At 36.0% G+C, this 17,748-nt stretch overlaps 1 protein-coding gene across 4 annotated transcripts in view; it reads left to right on the plus strand.

Moving 5' to 3' along the window:
- DIAPH2 (diaphanous related formin 2) overlaps positions 1-17,748 on the plus strand; it is a 737,850-nt gene that overhangs the window by 211,125 nt on the left and 508,977 nt on the right. For all 4 annotated transcript variants that reach the window (XM_051967764.1, XM_051967765.1, XM_051967766.1 and 1 more), the window contains 2 exons: positions 512-648; positions 2,468-2,576. In XM_051967764.1, the coding sequence (XP_051823724.1) occupies positions 512-648; positions 2,468-2,576 (246 nt within the window). The remainder of the gene's footprint in view (positions 1-511; positions 649-2,467; positions 2,577-17,748) is intronic.

Raw genomic sequence — 17,748 nt, forward strand, 5'->3', positions numbered from 1 at the left:
TCTATGCCTTGCTAGTTCTTGGAGGCAGGAATACTACTTAGTCTCACATGCCTCCAAATTATTGGGACAAAATAATGGAGATTGTACCTGTATGGTACTGGTAGAATATGTGGCATTTCAAATAAAGATACTAATAACTCCAAAAGACAACATGGTTTGCTGCAATCAGGGAGAACTGAGATCATCACATCATGCCTCAGATATATTAGTTGTGGGACCTGGTTCAAGTGACTCACCTACTTTGTGCTTCAGTGCCCTCTTATATAAAATGAGGGATTGGTTTGAGTGTCTAAGATCTTAGGATCCCTTCCAGATCTAAAGCTTGGATCCTGTGAACTCTTTTGAATAAAAACATAATTTCACAATTCCCTTTTTCGAGGTATCATGTGGGAAATCAATGAAAAGCAATAGGTTTATTTGTTGGTTTAAATCTGTTCTCTTTATAAACATGATGAATGCATACCAGCCTCCATCTCCCTGACTTACTGCTTTTTTCCTCCTTTTTTAATAGTTTGGATTGCAAAGAATTCTAGGTGATGAAAGGAGCCTTTTATTGCTAGCAAGGGCAATTGATCCCAGACAGCCCAGTATGATGACAGAAATAGTAAAAATACTTTCTGCTATTTGCATTGTTGGAGAAGATAACATGTAAGTAATACTGCATTCTGTTTGTTTCTCAGAAGAAAAACCTTGCAAAGTTAATTAAAACTATGTTTTTCTATCACATAAATAAAATGAGTTGAAAACACTGCAAAAGTTTAGGGAATTTGCGAGTAACATTTAGCTTAGCTATTTTACACTTAAGCATTTATCCTTTCTTTATTAGTAGATTGTTAAAGATGCAGTCCAGTCCAAATGGCAAAGCTCTTCTTGAAAGTGAGATTTTCAAAGAAAGCACATCACTTTTGCCTACCTAATGCTAAACAGCCATTTGAAAGAAAAATGAGGGGACAAAATCAAACTAATTGTTCAGGTGTTCATTAGAGTAGATGGTGGCTGTTTTATTTTCTTGTTGTCAAGTCCCTGCTTTGTTTATACAGTAACCAAAAGAGGGTCTAGGGTAAAGGAACTGGCCATTGAATCAGTTACTTGCTCTAGTTCCTAGACTTACAAACTTGTGCTTTGTCTTGTCTACGGAAGCCAAGTGCAGATTTGAACCATAACACATATGAGGGAAAAGCCTGTGCCTACTTGCTTAATGACGTTGGTTTTGAGATCACTGTACCAAATGTCTACCTAGAATCAGGCATTGGAGTCAGTATTGGAATTGGTTAGCATCCTTCGGATGGGGGTCTCTGTGTTATAAATTGAATTTTCCATTGAATTCATTAACTGAAACTTCACACTTTCGTACCCTTTGTCCCCGTTTGTAGATTCCGGTTGATGTGAGGTAGACAAGCTAGTTGTCCCATGGCTCACTCTTCCTTTTGGTGTTCCTTCCATGTCATATGAGTAATTCCCAGGTTTAAGACTGGTACAAGAAGACCATTAGTTTTCCACTTCTCTTAGCAAAAAGTAATGGGGAAATGTTTTCAAGCCAGTGGTTTCTTGCTTAGGAGAAACCAAACTTTAAGGAGCAGATAGTAAACCATGATCTCGACTTAATAGTATTTTATGTCAGAACAATATCACAGTATAAAATGGCAGATTCTGTCTTACAAAGAAACGTCCTCTTAATATGTCAGGGTTTTATTAGTCTTTAGAAGAGAATCTATCCTAAAATAATTTGATGTCATTTGATACTAATTTCAGAAATCTTTTGGGAAGAGTAATAGGCTGCATGAAAGCAAATTGTCTTTAAAAGGGATAAAATGTTACAATTTAGTACTCAATTTGATAAATTATAACTGTCAAAGATTAAATCATGGTAGGAAGCTAATTTTTGTTGAGATAATTTGATCTGTAAAAGACTAATAATAGGCATGTTTCCTTCTTATCTGAGCTTTCCTGTTAGGTATTATTTTCTGTTCTGTTGTAAAAGAATGTCAATATTGTTAGCATTACTTTTTGTTTTTCATGTTGACTTTCAAGGAGCTCATTCATAAAACATGGGTTGTTCCTGTTGGCACTAACTAGTATCAACAATAGGTGTCATGTTGTGTTAAATTTGTTGTTAAATAGATGTTAATTTCACTAGGTGTAAGAAGTAAGATAAAAAAGGAAATGATTGGAATTAGAATATTCATCACGTAAAATATGGGTATATTAGCATCATTAAGGACTTTCCCCAAAGGAATTCATTTGATCTCATTTTGAATTTGAGGAGGTAGTCATAATTTAAAATTTAATCAGTTGTATTTTATTAGAAATGTGTCATAGTAACACATTTTTAAAAGCAGTAATGGGGTTTACAAATGTAAGCAAAGGGAAAGAAAATGGAAGGCTTAAAAAAGAAAGCCATATTGATAATTTGATCCTATGATATCTTTATCTTTTTGACTGTTTTTCTTATTATCTTCCCCATCAGTCTAGACAAACTTTTAGGAGCTATCACTACTGCAGCTGAAAGAAACAATAAGGAGCGATTTTCACCAATTGTGGAAGGATTGGAGAACCATGAAACCTTGCAATTACAGGTGGGTTTTTCCTCTTCCCATGTAGCTTATTCACTTGGATTAAGTTCATCTTTTGGCATATTTGCAGCATTATTTTTGGCACCATTAAAATAAACTTTAGTATTGAAAGTAAAACTCATGTTATTAAAAAGCTGAACTCTTTTTGTGGTATTAAATGTTCAATTCTAGGAAATGTCACAGTTTATTGTGAATGTAACACTTGGACTTTTTATTGCTCTGAAAAGTACACATTTTTTTGGTGCCAACTACAGTTTTCTGTGATTTTTCTGTCTCATTGGATGGAATTACTGGATTTAATCAAATTTTTGGTTCCGGTTTCATAGTAGAGCTTCATGTAGACTAGTCTTGCTTGGCAGGGAACATAAGCTGAAAATGAAAATTGTCTTTTCCCAGATGTTTTAGGAAACAGACCTTTTGATTAACAACATCTTGGTGGTTTTCTCTCCCTTAAAGGCATTAGTGTGGTTTTGTGTGTCCCATGGTCTAAGTGCACTTGAGCCATCAAAGGATATTCTATCATTTGCTATTGTTAAATTATTTAAGTTTTAAAGAATTGATTAGCTGATGGGAGAAATTACAGCACTGCATTTCTTTTATTTTTTTCCAACAGCAGATTAATAGTAACCTTTTTTTTCTTTAAGTAGTCAAAAAATGAATTTTCATTTCTAAAGTAACACAAGTCTTCAATCTACCAACAATAGTATCTCTTTCTTCAATGATACTTTGTAAACTACTACTGGCACCAGTGAAATTAATATAAATGCTTTAGGTGACTTTCAGGGGAAATTATCCTTTAGTTCAGCTGTATCTTATTAAACTAGAGCAGTGTTATCCATAGTGTTTAAAAACCATACCTATAAATGTGCTCCTAGGAAGTACTTTTAAAAAATTCTGCAATGAATATGGACTGTGATTGTGTGCTGTTACATAGCCCTCTCTATTTCATGTCTTTTCAAAGCTTCAGAAAAAATTTTTTATTGTATTTTCCTACACAATTAGTAGGAAAGTATTTTTTTATTTTTTAAAAAAAATTTAAGTCTGATTTTAGAACTGGATTATGGAATTATTCATCACATACACTGGCATCTAATGTGGTAGGACCCTGAATGAATGTAGTTGGAAAGTAACTTTCTCCTTTTCTGGATAGAATTGTATTTTTATGTGTTTATTTCGCAGTTAATAAGCTTTTATTTCCTCTCCCATCCTTCTTCCATTTTGAAGGAAAAAAAGAAGAAACAACCCCCTTGTAACAAATAGAGTTAGTCATGTAAAAAAAGCAATTCTCACATTTTCAGTGTCCCAAAATGTGTAACATCATCTTCAATCTGTCACTATGCTATGGAATTGTGCTTGGTCACTACATTGATTGTATTTAAGTCTTCCAAGGTTCTTTGTTTTACACTGTGATTGTAATTGTAGAAAATGTTCTCTTGGTTGTACTTGCTTTTCTATGAACTAACTACATCTGTTCTTCCCAGGTTTCTCTTTACTTACCTTTTTCTTAGTTTCTTGGAGAACATTGTTTTATTACATTCATATACCATCATTTCTTCACTCATTCCCTAATTCACTGGAACCAGTGTCCACTTAGCTATAAAAAAACGTCATTTACAGAAAATGGCGGCAAAGATGGCTTCTCTTGCTTCCCCGCAGTGCACATCCATCATGGCTCTTAGAAATGCTCTTGCTAAGATAAGTCTTTCTGCATTATTCAGTTGATTACTCCATCAGCTAAACTCCAGAGACTTGCGACTCTTGACAGTTTTTTCTTTTTGATAATGTGAATCATGCCCTTTCGAAACAGAATCTGCCAACTTCTCCCCCATGTAAAGGGCATCAAGTGCTAATCCCTACTGGAAAAGGGCAAAATGGGAATGGTGTCTCCAAAATGGAAAAGTTTGGATCCAGATATAGCATTGGCTTCTCAAACCACGATCTGTACTTGTCATTTACTCTGATTAAAAGCTCAAATCTCACTTCCAAAAACTGTAGCAGGTTCTGATGATTAAAAAACAAAAACATTTAGTAGCATTGCCATCATCTAAAAATAAAGAAGGTACGAGTTTTATTTATATATCTATTTTAGGCCAGTATACACAGAGCCACGACTGTCTAAGAGCCAAATCTAGAAGCCTTGTCGACCACATAGCCATTTATTTAATGTGCTGCTTCAGTTCAGTTCAACACTTTCTGATGGGCTTATGTGCCAGGGACTTGGAATAAAAAGACTGCAGTGAAGACAGTTTCTATTCTCTAGTTAAAAATAATACTTAGAATGTAACACTAAGTGAAAGTGGGGATTTGGATCTAGAAGGAATTTTGAGGCCTAAAGATCCTTGTTCTATAACATGACAGTGAAGCTCAGTGCATCTAAGTTATTTGTCTTAGTTTGTACTAGGTGCGTTGTGTTGGATAGAGTGCCTGGTCTGAAGTCAGAAAGGCTTATCTTGCAGAGTTCAAATCTGGTTTCAGACACCTCCTAGTTGTGGTACCCTGGGAAGGTCACTTCAGCATTTACCTGTGTTTCCTTATCTGTAAAATGAACTGGAGAAGGAAATGGCAAACCTCTCCAGTATTCAGGAAAACTTTCCCCAATGAGATCACGAAGAGTCAGACATGACTCAAAACAACAAGTTTCAGAGCCAGGATTCGAAGCCAAGTTTTTTGATCCCACTTTTTATTTTTGTTTTCAGTGAACAAAAACTTATTTTTCTTCTTCCCATGAGCTCTCCCTCACCAAATGAGAAAGCAAAACCCAAAACCCTTGTAGCAGACATGCATGCTCAAAATAAAGTCCTACATTTGTCATGTTCAAAAATATGTCTATTTACCATCTGGAATCCATTATCCTTCAGTCAGGAAGTAGATATCTTGCTTCATCATCATTTCTCTGGAATTGTGGTTTGTGCCTGCCTTGATTAGAGTTCTCAAGTGTTTCAAGGTTGCTTTTCTTGTTAGTATTATAGCACCTGTTCTCCAGGTACTATTCACTTTATTCTGCATCATTTCATGAAAGTCTTCTCAGGTTTCTTGGAAACCACCCCTTTTGTCATTTCTTACCACATTATTCCATTTAATTCATTCATTGTTGAGTCATTCTCCAGTAAATGGTCACTTTGCCACCACAAAAGGAGCTGCTATCCCAATTTTTGTACATAGAAGTCTTTTTCTTCTTTCTTTGGGGCACAATCCTCATAGTGATATAACAGAGTCAGAGACTATGCAATTTAGGGATTTGGTGCTGGGATAGTTCCAAATTGCTCTTCAGAATAGCTAAACCATGCCTCTACAAACAGTATATTAGTCAGTAGATTAAACATTTATTAATTACCTACAGTATTCTAGGCGCTTTCTTAAGGATCCACAAGACAAAAAAGACAGTTCTTTCTTTCAGCAAGCTCAGTCTGATGCAAGCTGCAACATGCAAATAACTATGTTCAGACAATATGTGGGCACAGTAAATTGGAGATCATTGACAGTGAGAAGTCTCTAACATTAAAGGGGTTTGAGAAGGGCTCATTGTAGAAGCTGAAATTGTTGGTATAGCTTGAATCAAGGAGACAGAGATGAGGGAGAGAATTCTAGGCATAGAAGACAGCCAGTAAAAATGTGATACTGTTTCCCAAAAGTCACTCGGCTATACGTGCCCTTTGAGCCACTGAAACTGTAACTAAACCTATACTCCAAAGAAATATGAAAACATGTACGTACATGTATTTGAATCTGTGTGTGTGTGTGTGTGTGTTCATAGCATCTTATTAATTGACAAAGAACTGGAATGTTTAAGGAAGTGCTTACCTATTGGGGAATGGCTCAACAAATTATGGTGTATGTGTATTTATACATGTCTCTGTTTCTGTGTATTGAAATATTATTGTACTGTTACAAGTTATAAAAGGAACAGTTTCAGTAGCAACTAGGAAAATCTCAATGAATTGAGACAGAGTAAAGTGTGCAGGGAAAGGAGAGCAATTGAGATGATGATGACAACTTTGAAAGACTTTCAAATTCTTATCCATGCAATGATAATGACCAGTAGAAGACGACTTAGTGGAAAGCATTCTTCCCACCTTCTTTTTGGGAAGTGTGATGGACTTCAAAGTATAGGACAAGACAGATTTTTCAGCATGGGCATTGAAAAAAAATTTGTTTCGATGGATTATGCATACTTGTAATGAGGGTTATTTTAATAGTTCACTTGAGGGTTTGGAAGTGGTGGGGCAAATGATAAGTGCATGTAATAAATAAATTGCATTAAAATAATAAAAAGCTGCAAAGCAGTTAATGATTAAAGGCCATTAAGGAAATATTGTTATTGAATCCACTCTCTGCCTTGCTACAAGGTTTCCTGGCAATTTCCTGCTCATATATTGTAGAAATTGGGACACCCAGTTCCATTAAGCCACTGTCCACTCTCAGGCCTTTGTAGAAGAGACATTCTCAGAATTCTTAATGAAAATTGGTCTGTGAAATTAAAGATCTAATAATAAATTGATACTTTGGGGATAAACTGGAATGGAATTGTATTTCTCTAAACAAAATTTGAAGATATTATTGCCCTTTCCCATTCAGATTAACTGCTGATAGTATTGGTGTATACATTTCTATATTGCTAAGCCCTGGAGTTAGTGTCCCAGTTCTTGCTATGATTATTCTCCTAGACTGATGTGGAGCTACTAGTTTCTTTTTGCGCTTAGGGGGTAACCCGAGAGTTTGGACATATTTCCCTAAAGCTATATAGATCATGAGTTCCCAGCACTGTTTCTTCCATGATTATTTATTATTTAGCTAGACTTTATTAACTTTTAGATTTGGACTTTTACCAAGAGTTAAAGCAATTATAAAATATTGTCCTCCCTCCAAAGTTTGATATACTCCCTTAAGTGCATACAGAATCCAGAACAAGTGGGCTCAAATTTAGAGAGCATATGTTGCAAAGAAGTGCCTTACAGATTCTGGTTAAAGGAAGTCCTTTTTTTCTCCTTCATGGGATGGTGATCAAGAAGTTCCTTGTAGGCATACTGTCTTTTTTTTTTTTTTTTTTAACTGAGCTCCTTGGGGAGTATTGATGCAGCCACTGTTGCTAAGCTGCTAAAATTCTGATGGAAAGGAGAAAAGTTCTATGGATCTTTATATTTTCCTTCAGCTAAGATGAATTGTGAATGATGGTGGTCAGAGCTAAGGCTCTTTTTTATTGTAGTAAGTTTATTTTTAATACCTTTGGCTTTATGAATCATGTTGAAAGAGAAAAATCAGAGCAAAAGGGAAAAACCATGAGAGAGATTAAAAAAAAATTGGAAAAAATGAAGTGACCATAATATGTGTTGATTTGCATTCAGTCTCCTAGATCTTTTTCTGGAGGCAGATGGTGTTTTCTGTCCAAAGTGTATGGGGACTGCCTTGGACCACCGAACAATTGAAAAGAACCAAAGCTTTCATAGTTGAGCATCGCACATTCTTGTTATTGTGTACAATGTATTCCAGGTTTTGCTTGTTTCTCTCAGCTTCAGTTCATGTCAGTCTTTGTAGGCCTTTCTATAATCAACTTATTCATCATTTTTTATGCATTAATATTCCATTAGCTTGATATACCACAACTTGTTCAGCCATTCCCCAATTGATGGACATCTGCTCTTTTTGCAGTTCTTTGCCACCATAAAAAGAGCAGTTACAAACATTTTTGCACGTGAGGGTCTTTTTCCCTGTTTTATGATCTCTTTGGGATACAGACCCAGTAATGGCATTGCTGGATCAAAGGGTATGCACAGTTGTTTAGCCTTTTGGGCATAGTTCAAACTGCTCTCCAAAATGCTTGGATCATTTCACAACTCTACCAACAGTAAATTAATGTCCCAATTTTTCCACATTCCCTCCAATGTTTATCATTATCTTTTCCAATCATTTTACCCAATATGAGAGGTGTAAATTGTTTTAATCTGCATTTCTCTAATCAATAGTGATTTAGAACATTTTTTATATAACTATAAATGGCTTTAATTTTGTTATTTGAAAATTGTTCACATCCTTTGACTATTTATCAATTGGGGAATGATTTGTATTCTTATAATATTTTATATTATAAATGAAATATAAGAAATGAGGCCTTTATCAGAAACACTGGCTATAAACATTTTTTCCCAGTTGTGTACTTCCCTTTTACTCTTGTTTCTGTTGGATTTGATTTTGCAAGTCTCCTATCTTTAACATCTCCACCCTCAGAAAATGATTGCGTTTCAAATGTGACTCACATCTTTTCAGTGCCAGATATTTGGTCAACTTCAATTTTTCTTGGACCCTAATTGGCTTGACAGTTTTCCTGAGTGAATCCTAACACTCTTCCCTGTGCAGTATAACTTTTGTTTTCATCCAGTGGTTTGTTAGGTATATCTACTTGATGAGTAGATATCCCTTATGTGGAATATCTTGGATAGTTTTATTCAAATTAGACTCATTCACAATGATGAAAATAATTTCATCACTTGCCTTAGATGAGATATAATAATTTGATTGGTTTAATTACTTGATCCTGCCCTTACATGTAAAACAACAGGCGTTTCCAAATTATTTGCCAGAACTATTTCAAAGATGGTATCTGTTAGGATTATAGCAAGCGAGATGGATGGATACTGTCATGCTGGAGCATCTAACACTGCCAGTGAAGCTGTGCTCCTTTTTCCTATCTTCTTTTGATCGCTAGACCAAAAATCAGACAGTAACAGAATCTGTGTTTGTGGCTATCCTCATTGCATTCATCTTAGGAGTCCTTTGAAAGTATAGACCATTATCTTCATGTATGATGTCATTTCATCACAATTTTGAACTAGCAAGTCCTTTGGACTCACCTATAGAATCATATTTTTTTTTTACTTATTCTTTACATAAAGATTATCCAAAGATTCAATAACTAGGGCCTTTACTTTGGCCAAGGAAAGATAAATAAATGTTAGCACCTCCTGAGTGTTAAGTCCTGGTTCTTCTATAGGATGCAGTGGTGCTGCCACCTTTCCCCTTTTAGATTTTATCTTAAGTTGAAAATTCACTTCAGCAAGTATATCTGTATCTATGTTGTGTTCCAAATTTTTCTCCCTCCCTTCTCCCCCCTTCTTCTCCTAGACAGCAAGTAATCCAATATAGGTTAAACACATGCAGTTCTTCTGTGCATATTTCTACATTTATCATGCTACACAAGAAAAATCAGATCAAAAAGGGAAAAAAAACGAGAAGGAAAAAAGCAAGCAAACAACAAAAAGGTGAAAATACTATGTTGTGATCCACATTCAGTGCCCACAGTTCTCTCTCTGGATGCAGATGCTCTCTCTATCACAAGTCTATTGAAACTGGCTTGAACACCTCATTGTTGAAAAGAGAGGTCGTTGTTTTTATGTACCTTGAGGGCCCACTGCATATGAATGAATGAATATTTCACTTGTACTTCCCAAACCAGACCTGCATAGACCTTCCTTGGGAGAAAAGTCCCTCAAATCTGAACTCTCAAAACGTTGCTTCTTTCCTTGACCATGTTTCACCTAATGGAGTGTCTCTTCTTTTTCTCTCAGACCCCTTTTATCTCCCCCCTCCACCACAACACACTTCCACCTGTGAGAACGTTCAATTGACATCACTGTCGTTGACCTTTGGAGGGTGCGTGTCTTTCATATACTGCTTACTCCCTGAGATTTTACAGACCAAAACACCCTTTCTTGGCTTTCATGGTTAAACCTCTCAGTGTAAGTTACTGGAGTCCTGGTATCATATTGTCTTTGAACTTGTATTTTCAGTCAATGGCATTATGCTTAATAGGTAATAAATGAATGAAAAATAATTTATTAAAGTTTTATGTCCCCGGTACTGTGCTTAGGGCTGGGAATAAAAGTACAAGCTAACAACCCAGTCTTTACCCTCAAGGAGCTTTACTGGGACCAAATGGATCCATGTTTGGTCCCAGGGCTGAATGAGACTATCGTCTCCAAGAATCCAGCAAACAATGTGAGTTCTCAATGACATATATACACATGGCTCAGACTTAGGAGGTAGCCTAAGGCAGGGGTGGAGTCAGGGTGCTGAGAGCAGAATAGGACTCTGACAGGGTGAGGTGAGCCACCAGAGATGGGGATGACATAATCGGGGGAAACACCCCGGAGATGGGGAGAGGCATCTTGATAAGATGTATCTGATATTCTGATAGCTTGGGATGGGGAGAGGCATTCTGATATTCTAAAATATAAGATCTTTTATCCTCATCAATATTCTGATAAAGAGGGAGGGGTGGTTTTACAGGATTGAGTAGAACAATTATAAACTGAGGCACAACAATTAGGGAAACTGAGGCAGGACAATTTAGGGAAACTGAGTCAGGATAATTAGAGAAATTGAGTCAGGACAATAAAAGAAAACGATGGCATAACATTCCACGCTCTCTCTCTTCTGAATATTCAAATCATTGAATTACCTTCCTCTAGAAGGTCTTAGCACCATAATTTTGACTGATCCCTATGTAAAGCAAATAAATCAAAATAAAACTAGAAAAATGCAAGGACAAGTCTCTCTCTGATAACCCCAGAGTTATTAGCATTAAAAACAGCATTCCTCATTTAGGGAGGCACTCCGGGAGATGGGGAAAGGCATCTTGATAAGATGGTATCTGATATTCTGATTGCTTGGGATGGAGAGAGGCATCCTGATATTCTAAAATATAAGATCTTTTATCCTTATCTGATAAGAGGGAGGGGTGGTTTTGCAGAATCGAGCAGAACAATTATAAACGGAGGCACAACAATTTAGGGAAACTAAGGCAGGACAATTAGGGAAACTGAGGCAGGACAATAAAAGAGAACTGTGGCATAACAATACACCACCACCATTACCACCAGGAACACCAAGTGGCTTTATTTCATTTTAAAGCCTGAATGTGTTTTCCATATCTTATTTCATTGCCCTGGAACTAGAGAAAAGCTAAAGGACCATTGCAATAACTCTTGATCTGTTTCTTACCCCAACTCTCTCTCAAATCCAGTAAAATCTTCTGGCTTTTCAGGCTCATAATACCCTGTCCCTTTCTTATCTTTCTGGTCTTGTTACACCTGATGGTTCCTTGCCAAGATCCCTTTGTGTGCCCCCCATGCTTGGAACATTTTATCTCATTTTCCCAGCTTGGCTTTCCAGGCTTCTTCTCATTGTCGTCTAAAATCCCCTTTTTAAGAAGTCTTTTCTCATCTTTAATTTCAGTATCCTCTTGTTGACTTTTCTTCCAGTTTGTAGTGTACATCTCTTGTTTGTGTGCACTTGTTTACATACTGACTCCCCCATTTGACTTTGAGCTCTGGGAGGTCTGGGAGTACTTTTCCTTTTACTCTGTACTCTACATCACGCTTTTACTTTTAATACAGTAGCACTAAGCCTGGGATGTTCTTAGTGCTTGGTAAATGCTTGTTGACTTGTTAAGTTTTCTTTCCTAACTTTTTTTTATTAATTTGATACATTTGCCTATAGGTCTTAGTCTTTGAATTTATTATTTTGACCAAAATGTGACCTACTTTTGGTTCATCAGAACTGTTATCTTTTTTTAAAGTAAATTTTAATGGACAACTTTTGTTTTTCTGTCCAAATTTGGCCCAGTATTCTTCCCCCACAGTTCTCCCAAAGAACTCTTCTATATAACAAAATTTTTTTTTAAGAAAAAGAGGAAGATGAAAAGAAAAATCATGCAAACATAGCAATACATTGAAAATTTTTTTGATGAAAATAAATGCAAATTTCCAGGTCCATGGGCCTCCTCCCACTGCACAGGAGTAGAGAAGCACGTCTCCTCTTCTTTCTTTTTTGCGGCCCTATTTACGGGACTAAGTTTTCTTCTTTTTCTTTAATAATCAGGCTGATTTCCTTCTCTGTTGCCTAATCACTTTGCCTCTTTTAGATGCCTCTCATCTTGAAAATGAGAAAATGGTAATGTCCAAGAGCCTGGCTTGTGAGGATGAAGCATAGTGCTTGGTGTCTAGAGGCTCTTCATGCAATTTCACACTACCTACAAGCAGTCCTGAACACACTAGGAGGACCAAGCCAAAGGCAGTGTACACAGCTCTGTTGTTTAAAAGAAAGTAATTAGTGCTGTATTTTAACCGAATGGCTTCTCTATTTCTGTAGCATCTTGAGAATTCTCAAAATGTTATTGCAGTCTTGGGAAGTCATTCTGTTAAAATATAGCAGTAATTACATTTTAAAATAACAGCTATATACTTCTTTCTTTTGGACTTTAAAACACATTATTAACTTCTCATGAAAATCCTTCTAACTCACCTTTAATGCAAAATCTCATGAGTGTTCATTTTTTTCTTTCACATATTAGGAATAATAGCTCATGAAAGAGGAGAGAAGTAACAATGACTGATGGATATTTTTAAAAAAAATTTATAACATTTTATAGTTTACAAAGTACTTTGCTGAGGCTAAGAAGTTGTGACCTGTCCAGATTCATTTAGCTACTAAGTAATAAAATATTCAATTTGAACTCAGTTCTTCTGACTTGTGACACTTCCCTCTATGCTATCCTGCCCTAATAAAAGTGCTTAATTAAAAATGATGCATTAGCCTGAAGAAGAGAAATTTTTATGAAGAGGAGAGGAGAAGAGAGGAGAGAAATGGAACATGACAATTATCTTCCAATGTTGGGGACAAAGATTCGAAGACACTCCATAAAATGTAGAAACAGGAGCAGTGGGAATAAATTACTTTATTCTCAGTGTCCCCTTCAAACCTGCTTACTTCTAACATACAGAATCCACACAATCTCAACCCAATGTTATTTAGTACAGCCCAGAATTCTGTGCAGCTTAGATTAAAAAGCATATCAAAAACCTCATCAGACCACCCCTCACCAATATCTGAGTCTTATCAGGCTTCTACCAAATCTAAAGGAAAGCCAGTAAGAAATCTGACTGATTTTTATGAAAATATTTTGTAATATTTCTTTAAAAATATGTTGTTGTATTGTTACGTAGGTATCGTGGTAGCACATACTTTGAGTTCCATATTGTTTTGTATTTTTAGAATTTTTAATTCATAGTCAAGCTATTGTCACAATAGTTTTGTAGTCTTAACAAAAGCCTGCTCATCCCTTGCCTGCTGTCTTGTAGTACACATGTACACACAAGGATATACACGTAGCTCACACATATGCACGCATACACACATATATAGGAGCAGATGTCTAGATTCCTATAAGATCCTTGTTAATAGTTACTGGAATAATTTAATGTTTCATCTCATGTATCTGTTAAGACAAAGGGCCTTCCTTGGTCTTTCTATTTCCTAGTGTCATTGCTTTTCAGATTACCGTCCACCAATTTATCTTGTGAGATTTCTAATTCAGGGGCTCAGAGACCTCCTTTTCAGGTGGGGGCCAAGGGCAGTCATCTCGTTTCCCACAAGCTGGACTCCTTTTGAATTTTTTTGGGTTACTCCAGTATGTTCTTGGGTATTTCCGTGACCCCTGCTCTTTTCATTTTCCTTTTGTGTTGTTTTTTTACGAGCTCTTAAACTCATTGAAGCCAAGGATTCTCTTTTTATGTGTATTTGTCTCTTCAGTGCTTAGTACTGTGCTTGGTACCTAGTAGTTGCTTAGTAATTATATATTGATTGGTCATATTTGTGTATATTGCTTGTCCCATTAGAATATAAGTTCCTTGAGGGCAGGGACTGTTTTTGTTTTTTCTTTGTACTCCCAGCACTGATCCCTAGCACATAGTAAATTCTTAATAATTGCCTATGAATTTATTGATGAAAATGAAAGTAATTGAAAACATTTTTTTCATTCTAATACTGCCATTTAATATTTAAGACTAAAGGTGATTGAGGAATACAAAATGCTTTCATGTCACTTCTTTTCTCTTTGTTTGAAATGTCTATTCTTTACATAGCTTCACTTTTATCTTTTGCATTAATTACCATATCTTTTTCACTCTTTCTAGTGACCTTTTAGAAGTTGTCTTCATTACTATTAATTATTTTAGATAAATCTTATATTACTTTTATAGCTATCAATTAGCATAAATTATTCAATCTGACAGTCTCAAAACTTTGAAGTGAAGGTTCCTCATTAAAATATTATGAGCATAAAATGAGGACGTCAGAAAAAAGAAAAAGAAGCCATTTACATTCTCAAACATTTATACCATAGAAATGATCAATTTATGCAATTGTCCACACTTCTATAACCATTAAATATTAGCCACATCCTTTTGTCTTTCTTTGAATTTTAAAATAGATTGGTACATCTTTCCTCATTTTTCTGCAATCAATAAACATTTATTAAGTGCTTGCTATGTGCTGTAGGTACTATGTTGAGAACTATGTGAGTACTCAGCCTGATTCTTTCTTATAGAATGATGGTTCATTATATCAATGAATCCTATATTTCATTGATGGCCTATCTACTACTATTCTTCCAATACATAGCATAGTCCATTCATGCCTTCCAGTCTTATGCATTTCTTATTCCGATCCCCAATGGAGGTAGAGGTCATGTTTTGCTTAACTTTCAGGTTCATCATGCACCCTGGGTAGTCTTTCAAATGGAAATTAGAGTCTTTTGCCAAAACACTTGTTACAGAAAAGTGCAAAATATTACTGTCAGGTATATGCATAATATTTTTTTGTTTCTTACCATATAGAAATGGAAATTTCTTTTAATTAAAATGGAAGAGGCTCGTAAGTATCCTTTCACAAGCAATACAGTGATGCCCCACCATATACATTTTTCTCTTCTGGAAGACAAAGATACATTTGTGGGACTAAAGTATTGATAGTTTTCTTTCTCATTCCCCTTGTATATACATTGCCTGAGCAACTCTGATGATTCTGATCATCCAGCCAGCTTGGCCATGGTCTATACTTTCTTCAATTGTTCAGTTACAGGATGACCTGACAGTAGCAGTATGTTTTTTGCTCAGTTCTTCTCCCTATAATTGGCTGGTATCTTACTGAAGATCTCTGGACCTATCAGACTTGACCAAAGCTGGAAAAATCCATTTCTTAGGAACCCTGGACACTGATCTTTGCCTGGGTAGTGCAACAGAGAATAAGAAGTTGGTGGCCATGATTTCTGTCTCATTTGGGCAAGGACTCGTTGCTATTGTAGTCACTCTTGTTGCTGAAGGAAATGGGGAGGTTAGGAAAAATGATCTCTCCTTCTCCTCTTAAGGAAAGACTAAAGTAGAGAAATTACAGGCAACCAGGCCTCAAAGAGAGTGGGCTCAGTGGTGTAAAGTCTCACTATTACTGACTACCAATGAGTAGAGTTTTGGACACAAGTCCATTCACTCTATAAAGTATAATTGACTCAGTCCTATTCAACACAACCTTTGTCACTGGGGACAAATCGGCATTTGCTATGTTGTTTCAGCCAAATGCATGTCCCTCACTAAGAAGCCCCTGAGAACTTCTGTTAAATAATGTTCCAGAGCCTTCCCTTCTTCCATTCACCCAGATTTGAAACTTAGTGTAGTCATCCTTAATTATTTCTTCTCCCTCATCCCTCAAAACTAGTCTCTTGCTAGAGTTTGCCAGTTCTTCTTCATGATATCTCTTGCATCCATCTCCTTCTCTTTTCCTATATAAACACTACCTTAATTTAGGTCTTCATTGTCTCTTAATTGGACTCCTGTGGGAGTCTCTTGATTCATGTCCCTCCTTCCAGTCTTCCACAAAGTTGGCAAAATAACTTTACTGAGGCATAGGTCTGATTATTTAATGACTCCCTGTTGCTTCTAGAATAAAGTACACACTCTGTAGACTGCCCTTTACCTACCTTTTGAGGCGTTATTTAGTATTACTTATATACATGAACTCCACATTTTAGCCAATGTTAGAATCTCTATTTCTTGATCTCCATATTCTGCTTCCTCTCTCTGTATTCCCATAGACAAAGTTATATGTCTGAAATGTACATTCACTTTCTGTGTCATTCTCAGAATCTTTTTCTTCTATGTTCAGGCCGGTCCTATCCTTTCCATGACTCATCTGCTGATTGCCTAATTTTGAGCATTTTGCCTACCTCCCCTTTTCCAATATTTTTAGTTATCAACCTTTTCTATCTCCCTTACCTCAAACAGTTGAATGTAAACTCCTGAAATGCAAGTTCTGTATAATGTTTGACTCTGAATCCCCATTTTTGGAGGAGAGTATCTCCAACATATAATAGATTTTCAAGTATTTGTTGTATTGAATAGAACATGAAGTTATTTTCTTGAGAACTAGGTCTCTTCTCAGTGGAGAAGCATGCCTTATTCGTTGTTGACTCTTGGGTCCACAGAATCAGTTTCAAAAATAATTATTATTCTTGCTTTCGTTTTATTTCAGTTAATTTGCAAATAAGTGGGTGGTCTTCATCTTTCCCTCCATTCCTTGAGGCCAAATACAAAAGTGAAAAGAACTGATGTACATAAGTGACTTTGGGCTAAATGGTTAGTGGAGGAGAAAACACTAGTAGTGCTTAGTTTATAATTATATGTACACAAAATGACTTTGCACATGTATGTATTGATTATGTAGTATGACAGCAAATTCATATAGAAATTTAAGTATAAACTAAAGAAGCATATTGATTAAATATAAAAAAATTAAATATAAATATAAAAATAAATAAATTAAATGTAATTTAGTTTTAGCAATAAATAGTTTAAGGAGAAAATTCACAGCTATGCCTCAATGCATTTATTCATGATGCTGCAAATTTACTTGTACTTTCGATGTGAATCCTGATGAAAGATCATTCCAAAGGGATTGTAGACTAGGCCCAGGAGCTTTATGTTCAGAATTGGAATGAACTGAGACACTCATAGACCGTTTTACAGTTAAGAGCAGGAAGTTTATTTAGCCAGAACCCAAAAAATGATACTAAGTGAGGCTAAAGCATTGCATCCCTTGAGTCTCCCTGCCTCTGTTTTGACCTTGCTGGTGGATAGCTCAGAAGGCTGAGAGAATAGTTGCTTTGGTGTCTTCTGCTTAGCAGACTAGGAAGCACCATTGGTACTTTGAGACTTAGGCCTCTGGGCAGTTCAGTTTTGAGGAGGGTTTCCATCCATCTTAAGGAAAATCTTGTCTTGTCTTCAGGGAGTAGGGCTTAGGAAAAGCTAGTCCAGCCTCGACGGCAGGGCTCTAGAATGATATTGCTTCAATC

This window comes from Antechinus flavipes, chromosome X, assembly GCF_016432865.1.
Source record: "Antechinus flavipes isolate AdamAnt ecotype Samford, QLD, Australia chromosome X, AdamAnt_v2, whole genome shotgun sequence".
In the NCBI taxonomy this organism is placed as follows: domain Eukaryota; kingdom Metazoa; phylum Chordata; class Mammalia; order Dasyuromorphia; family Dasyuridae; genus Antechinus; species Antechinus flavipes.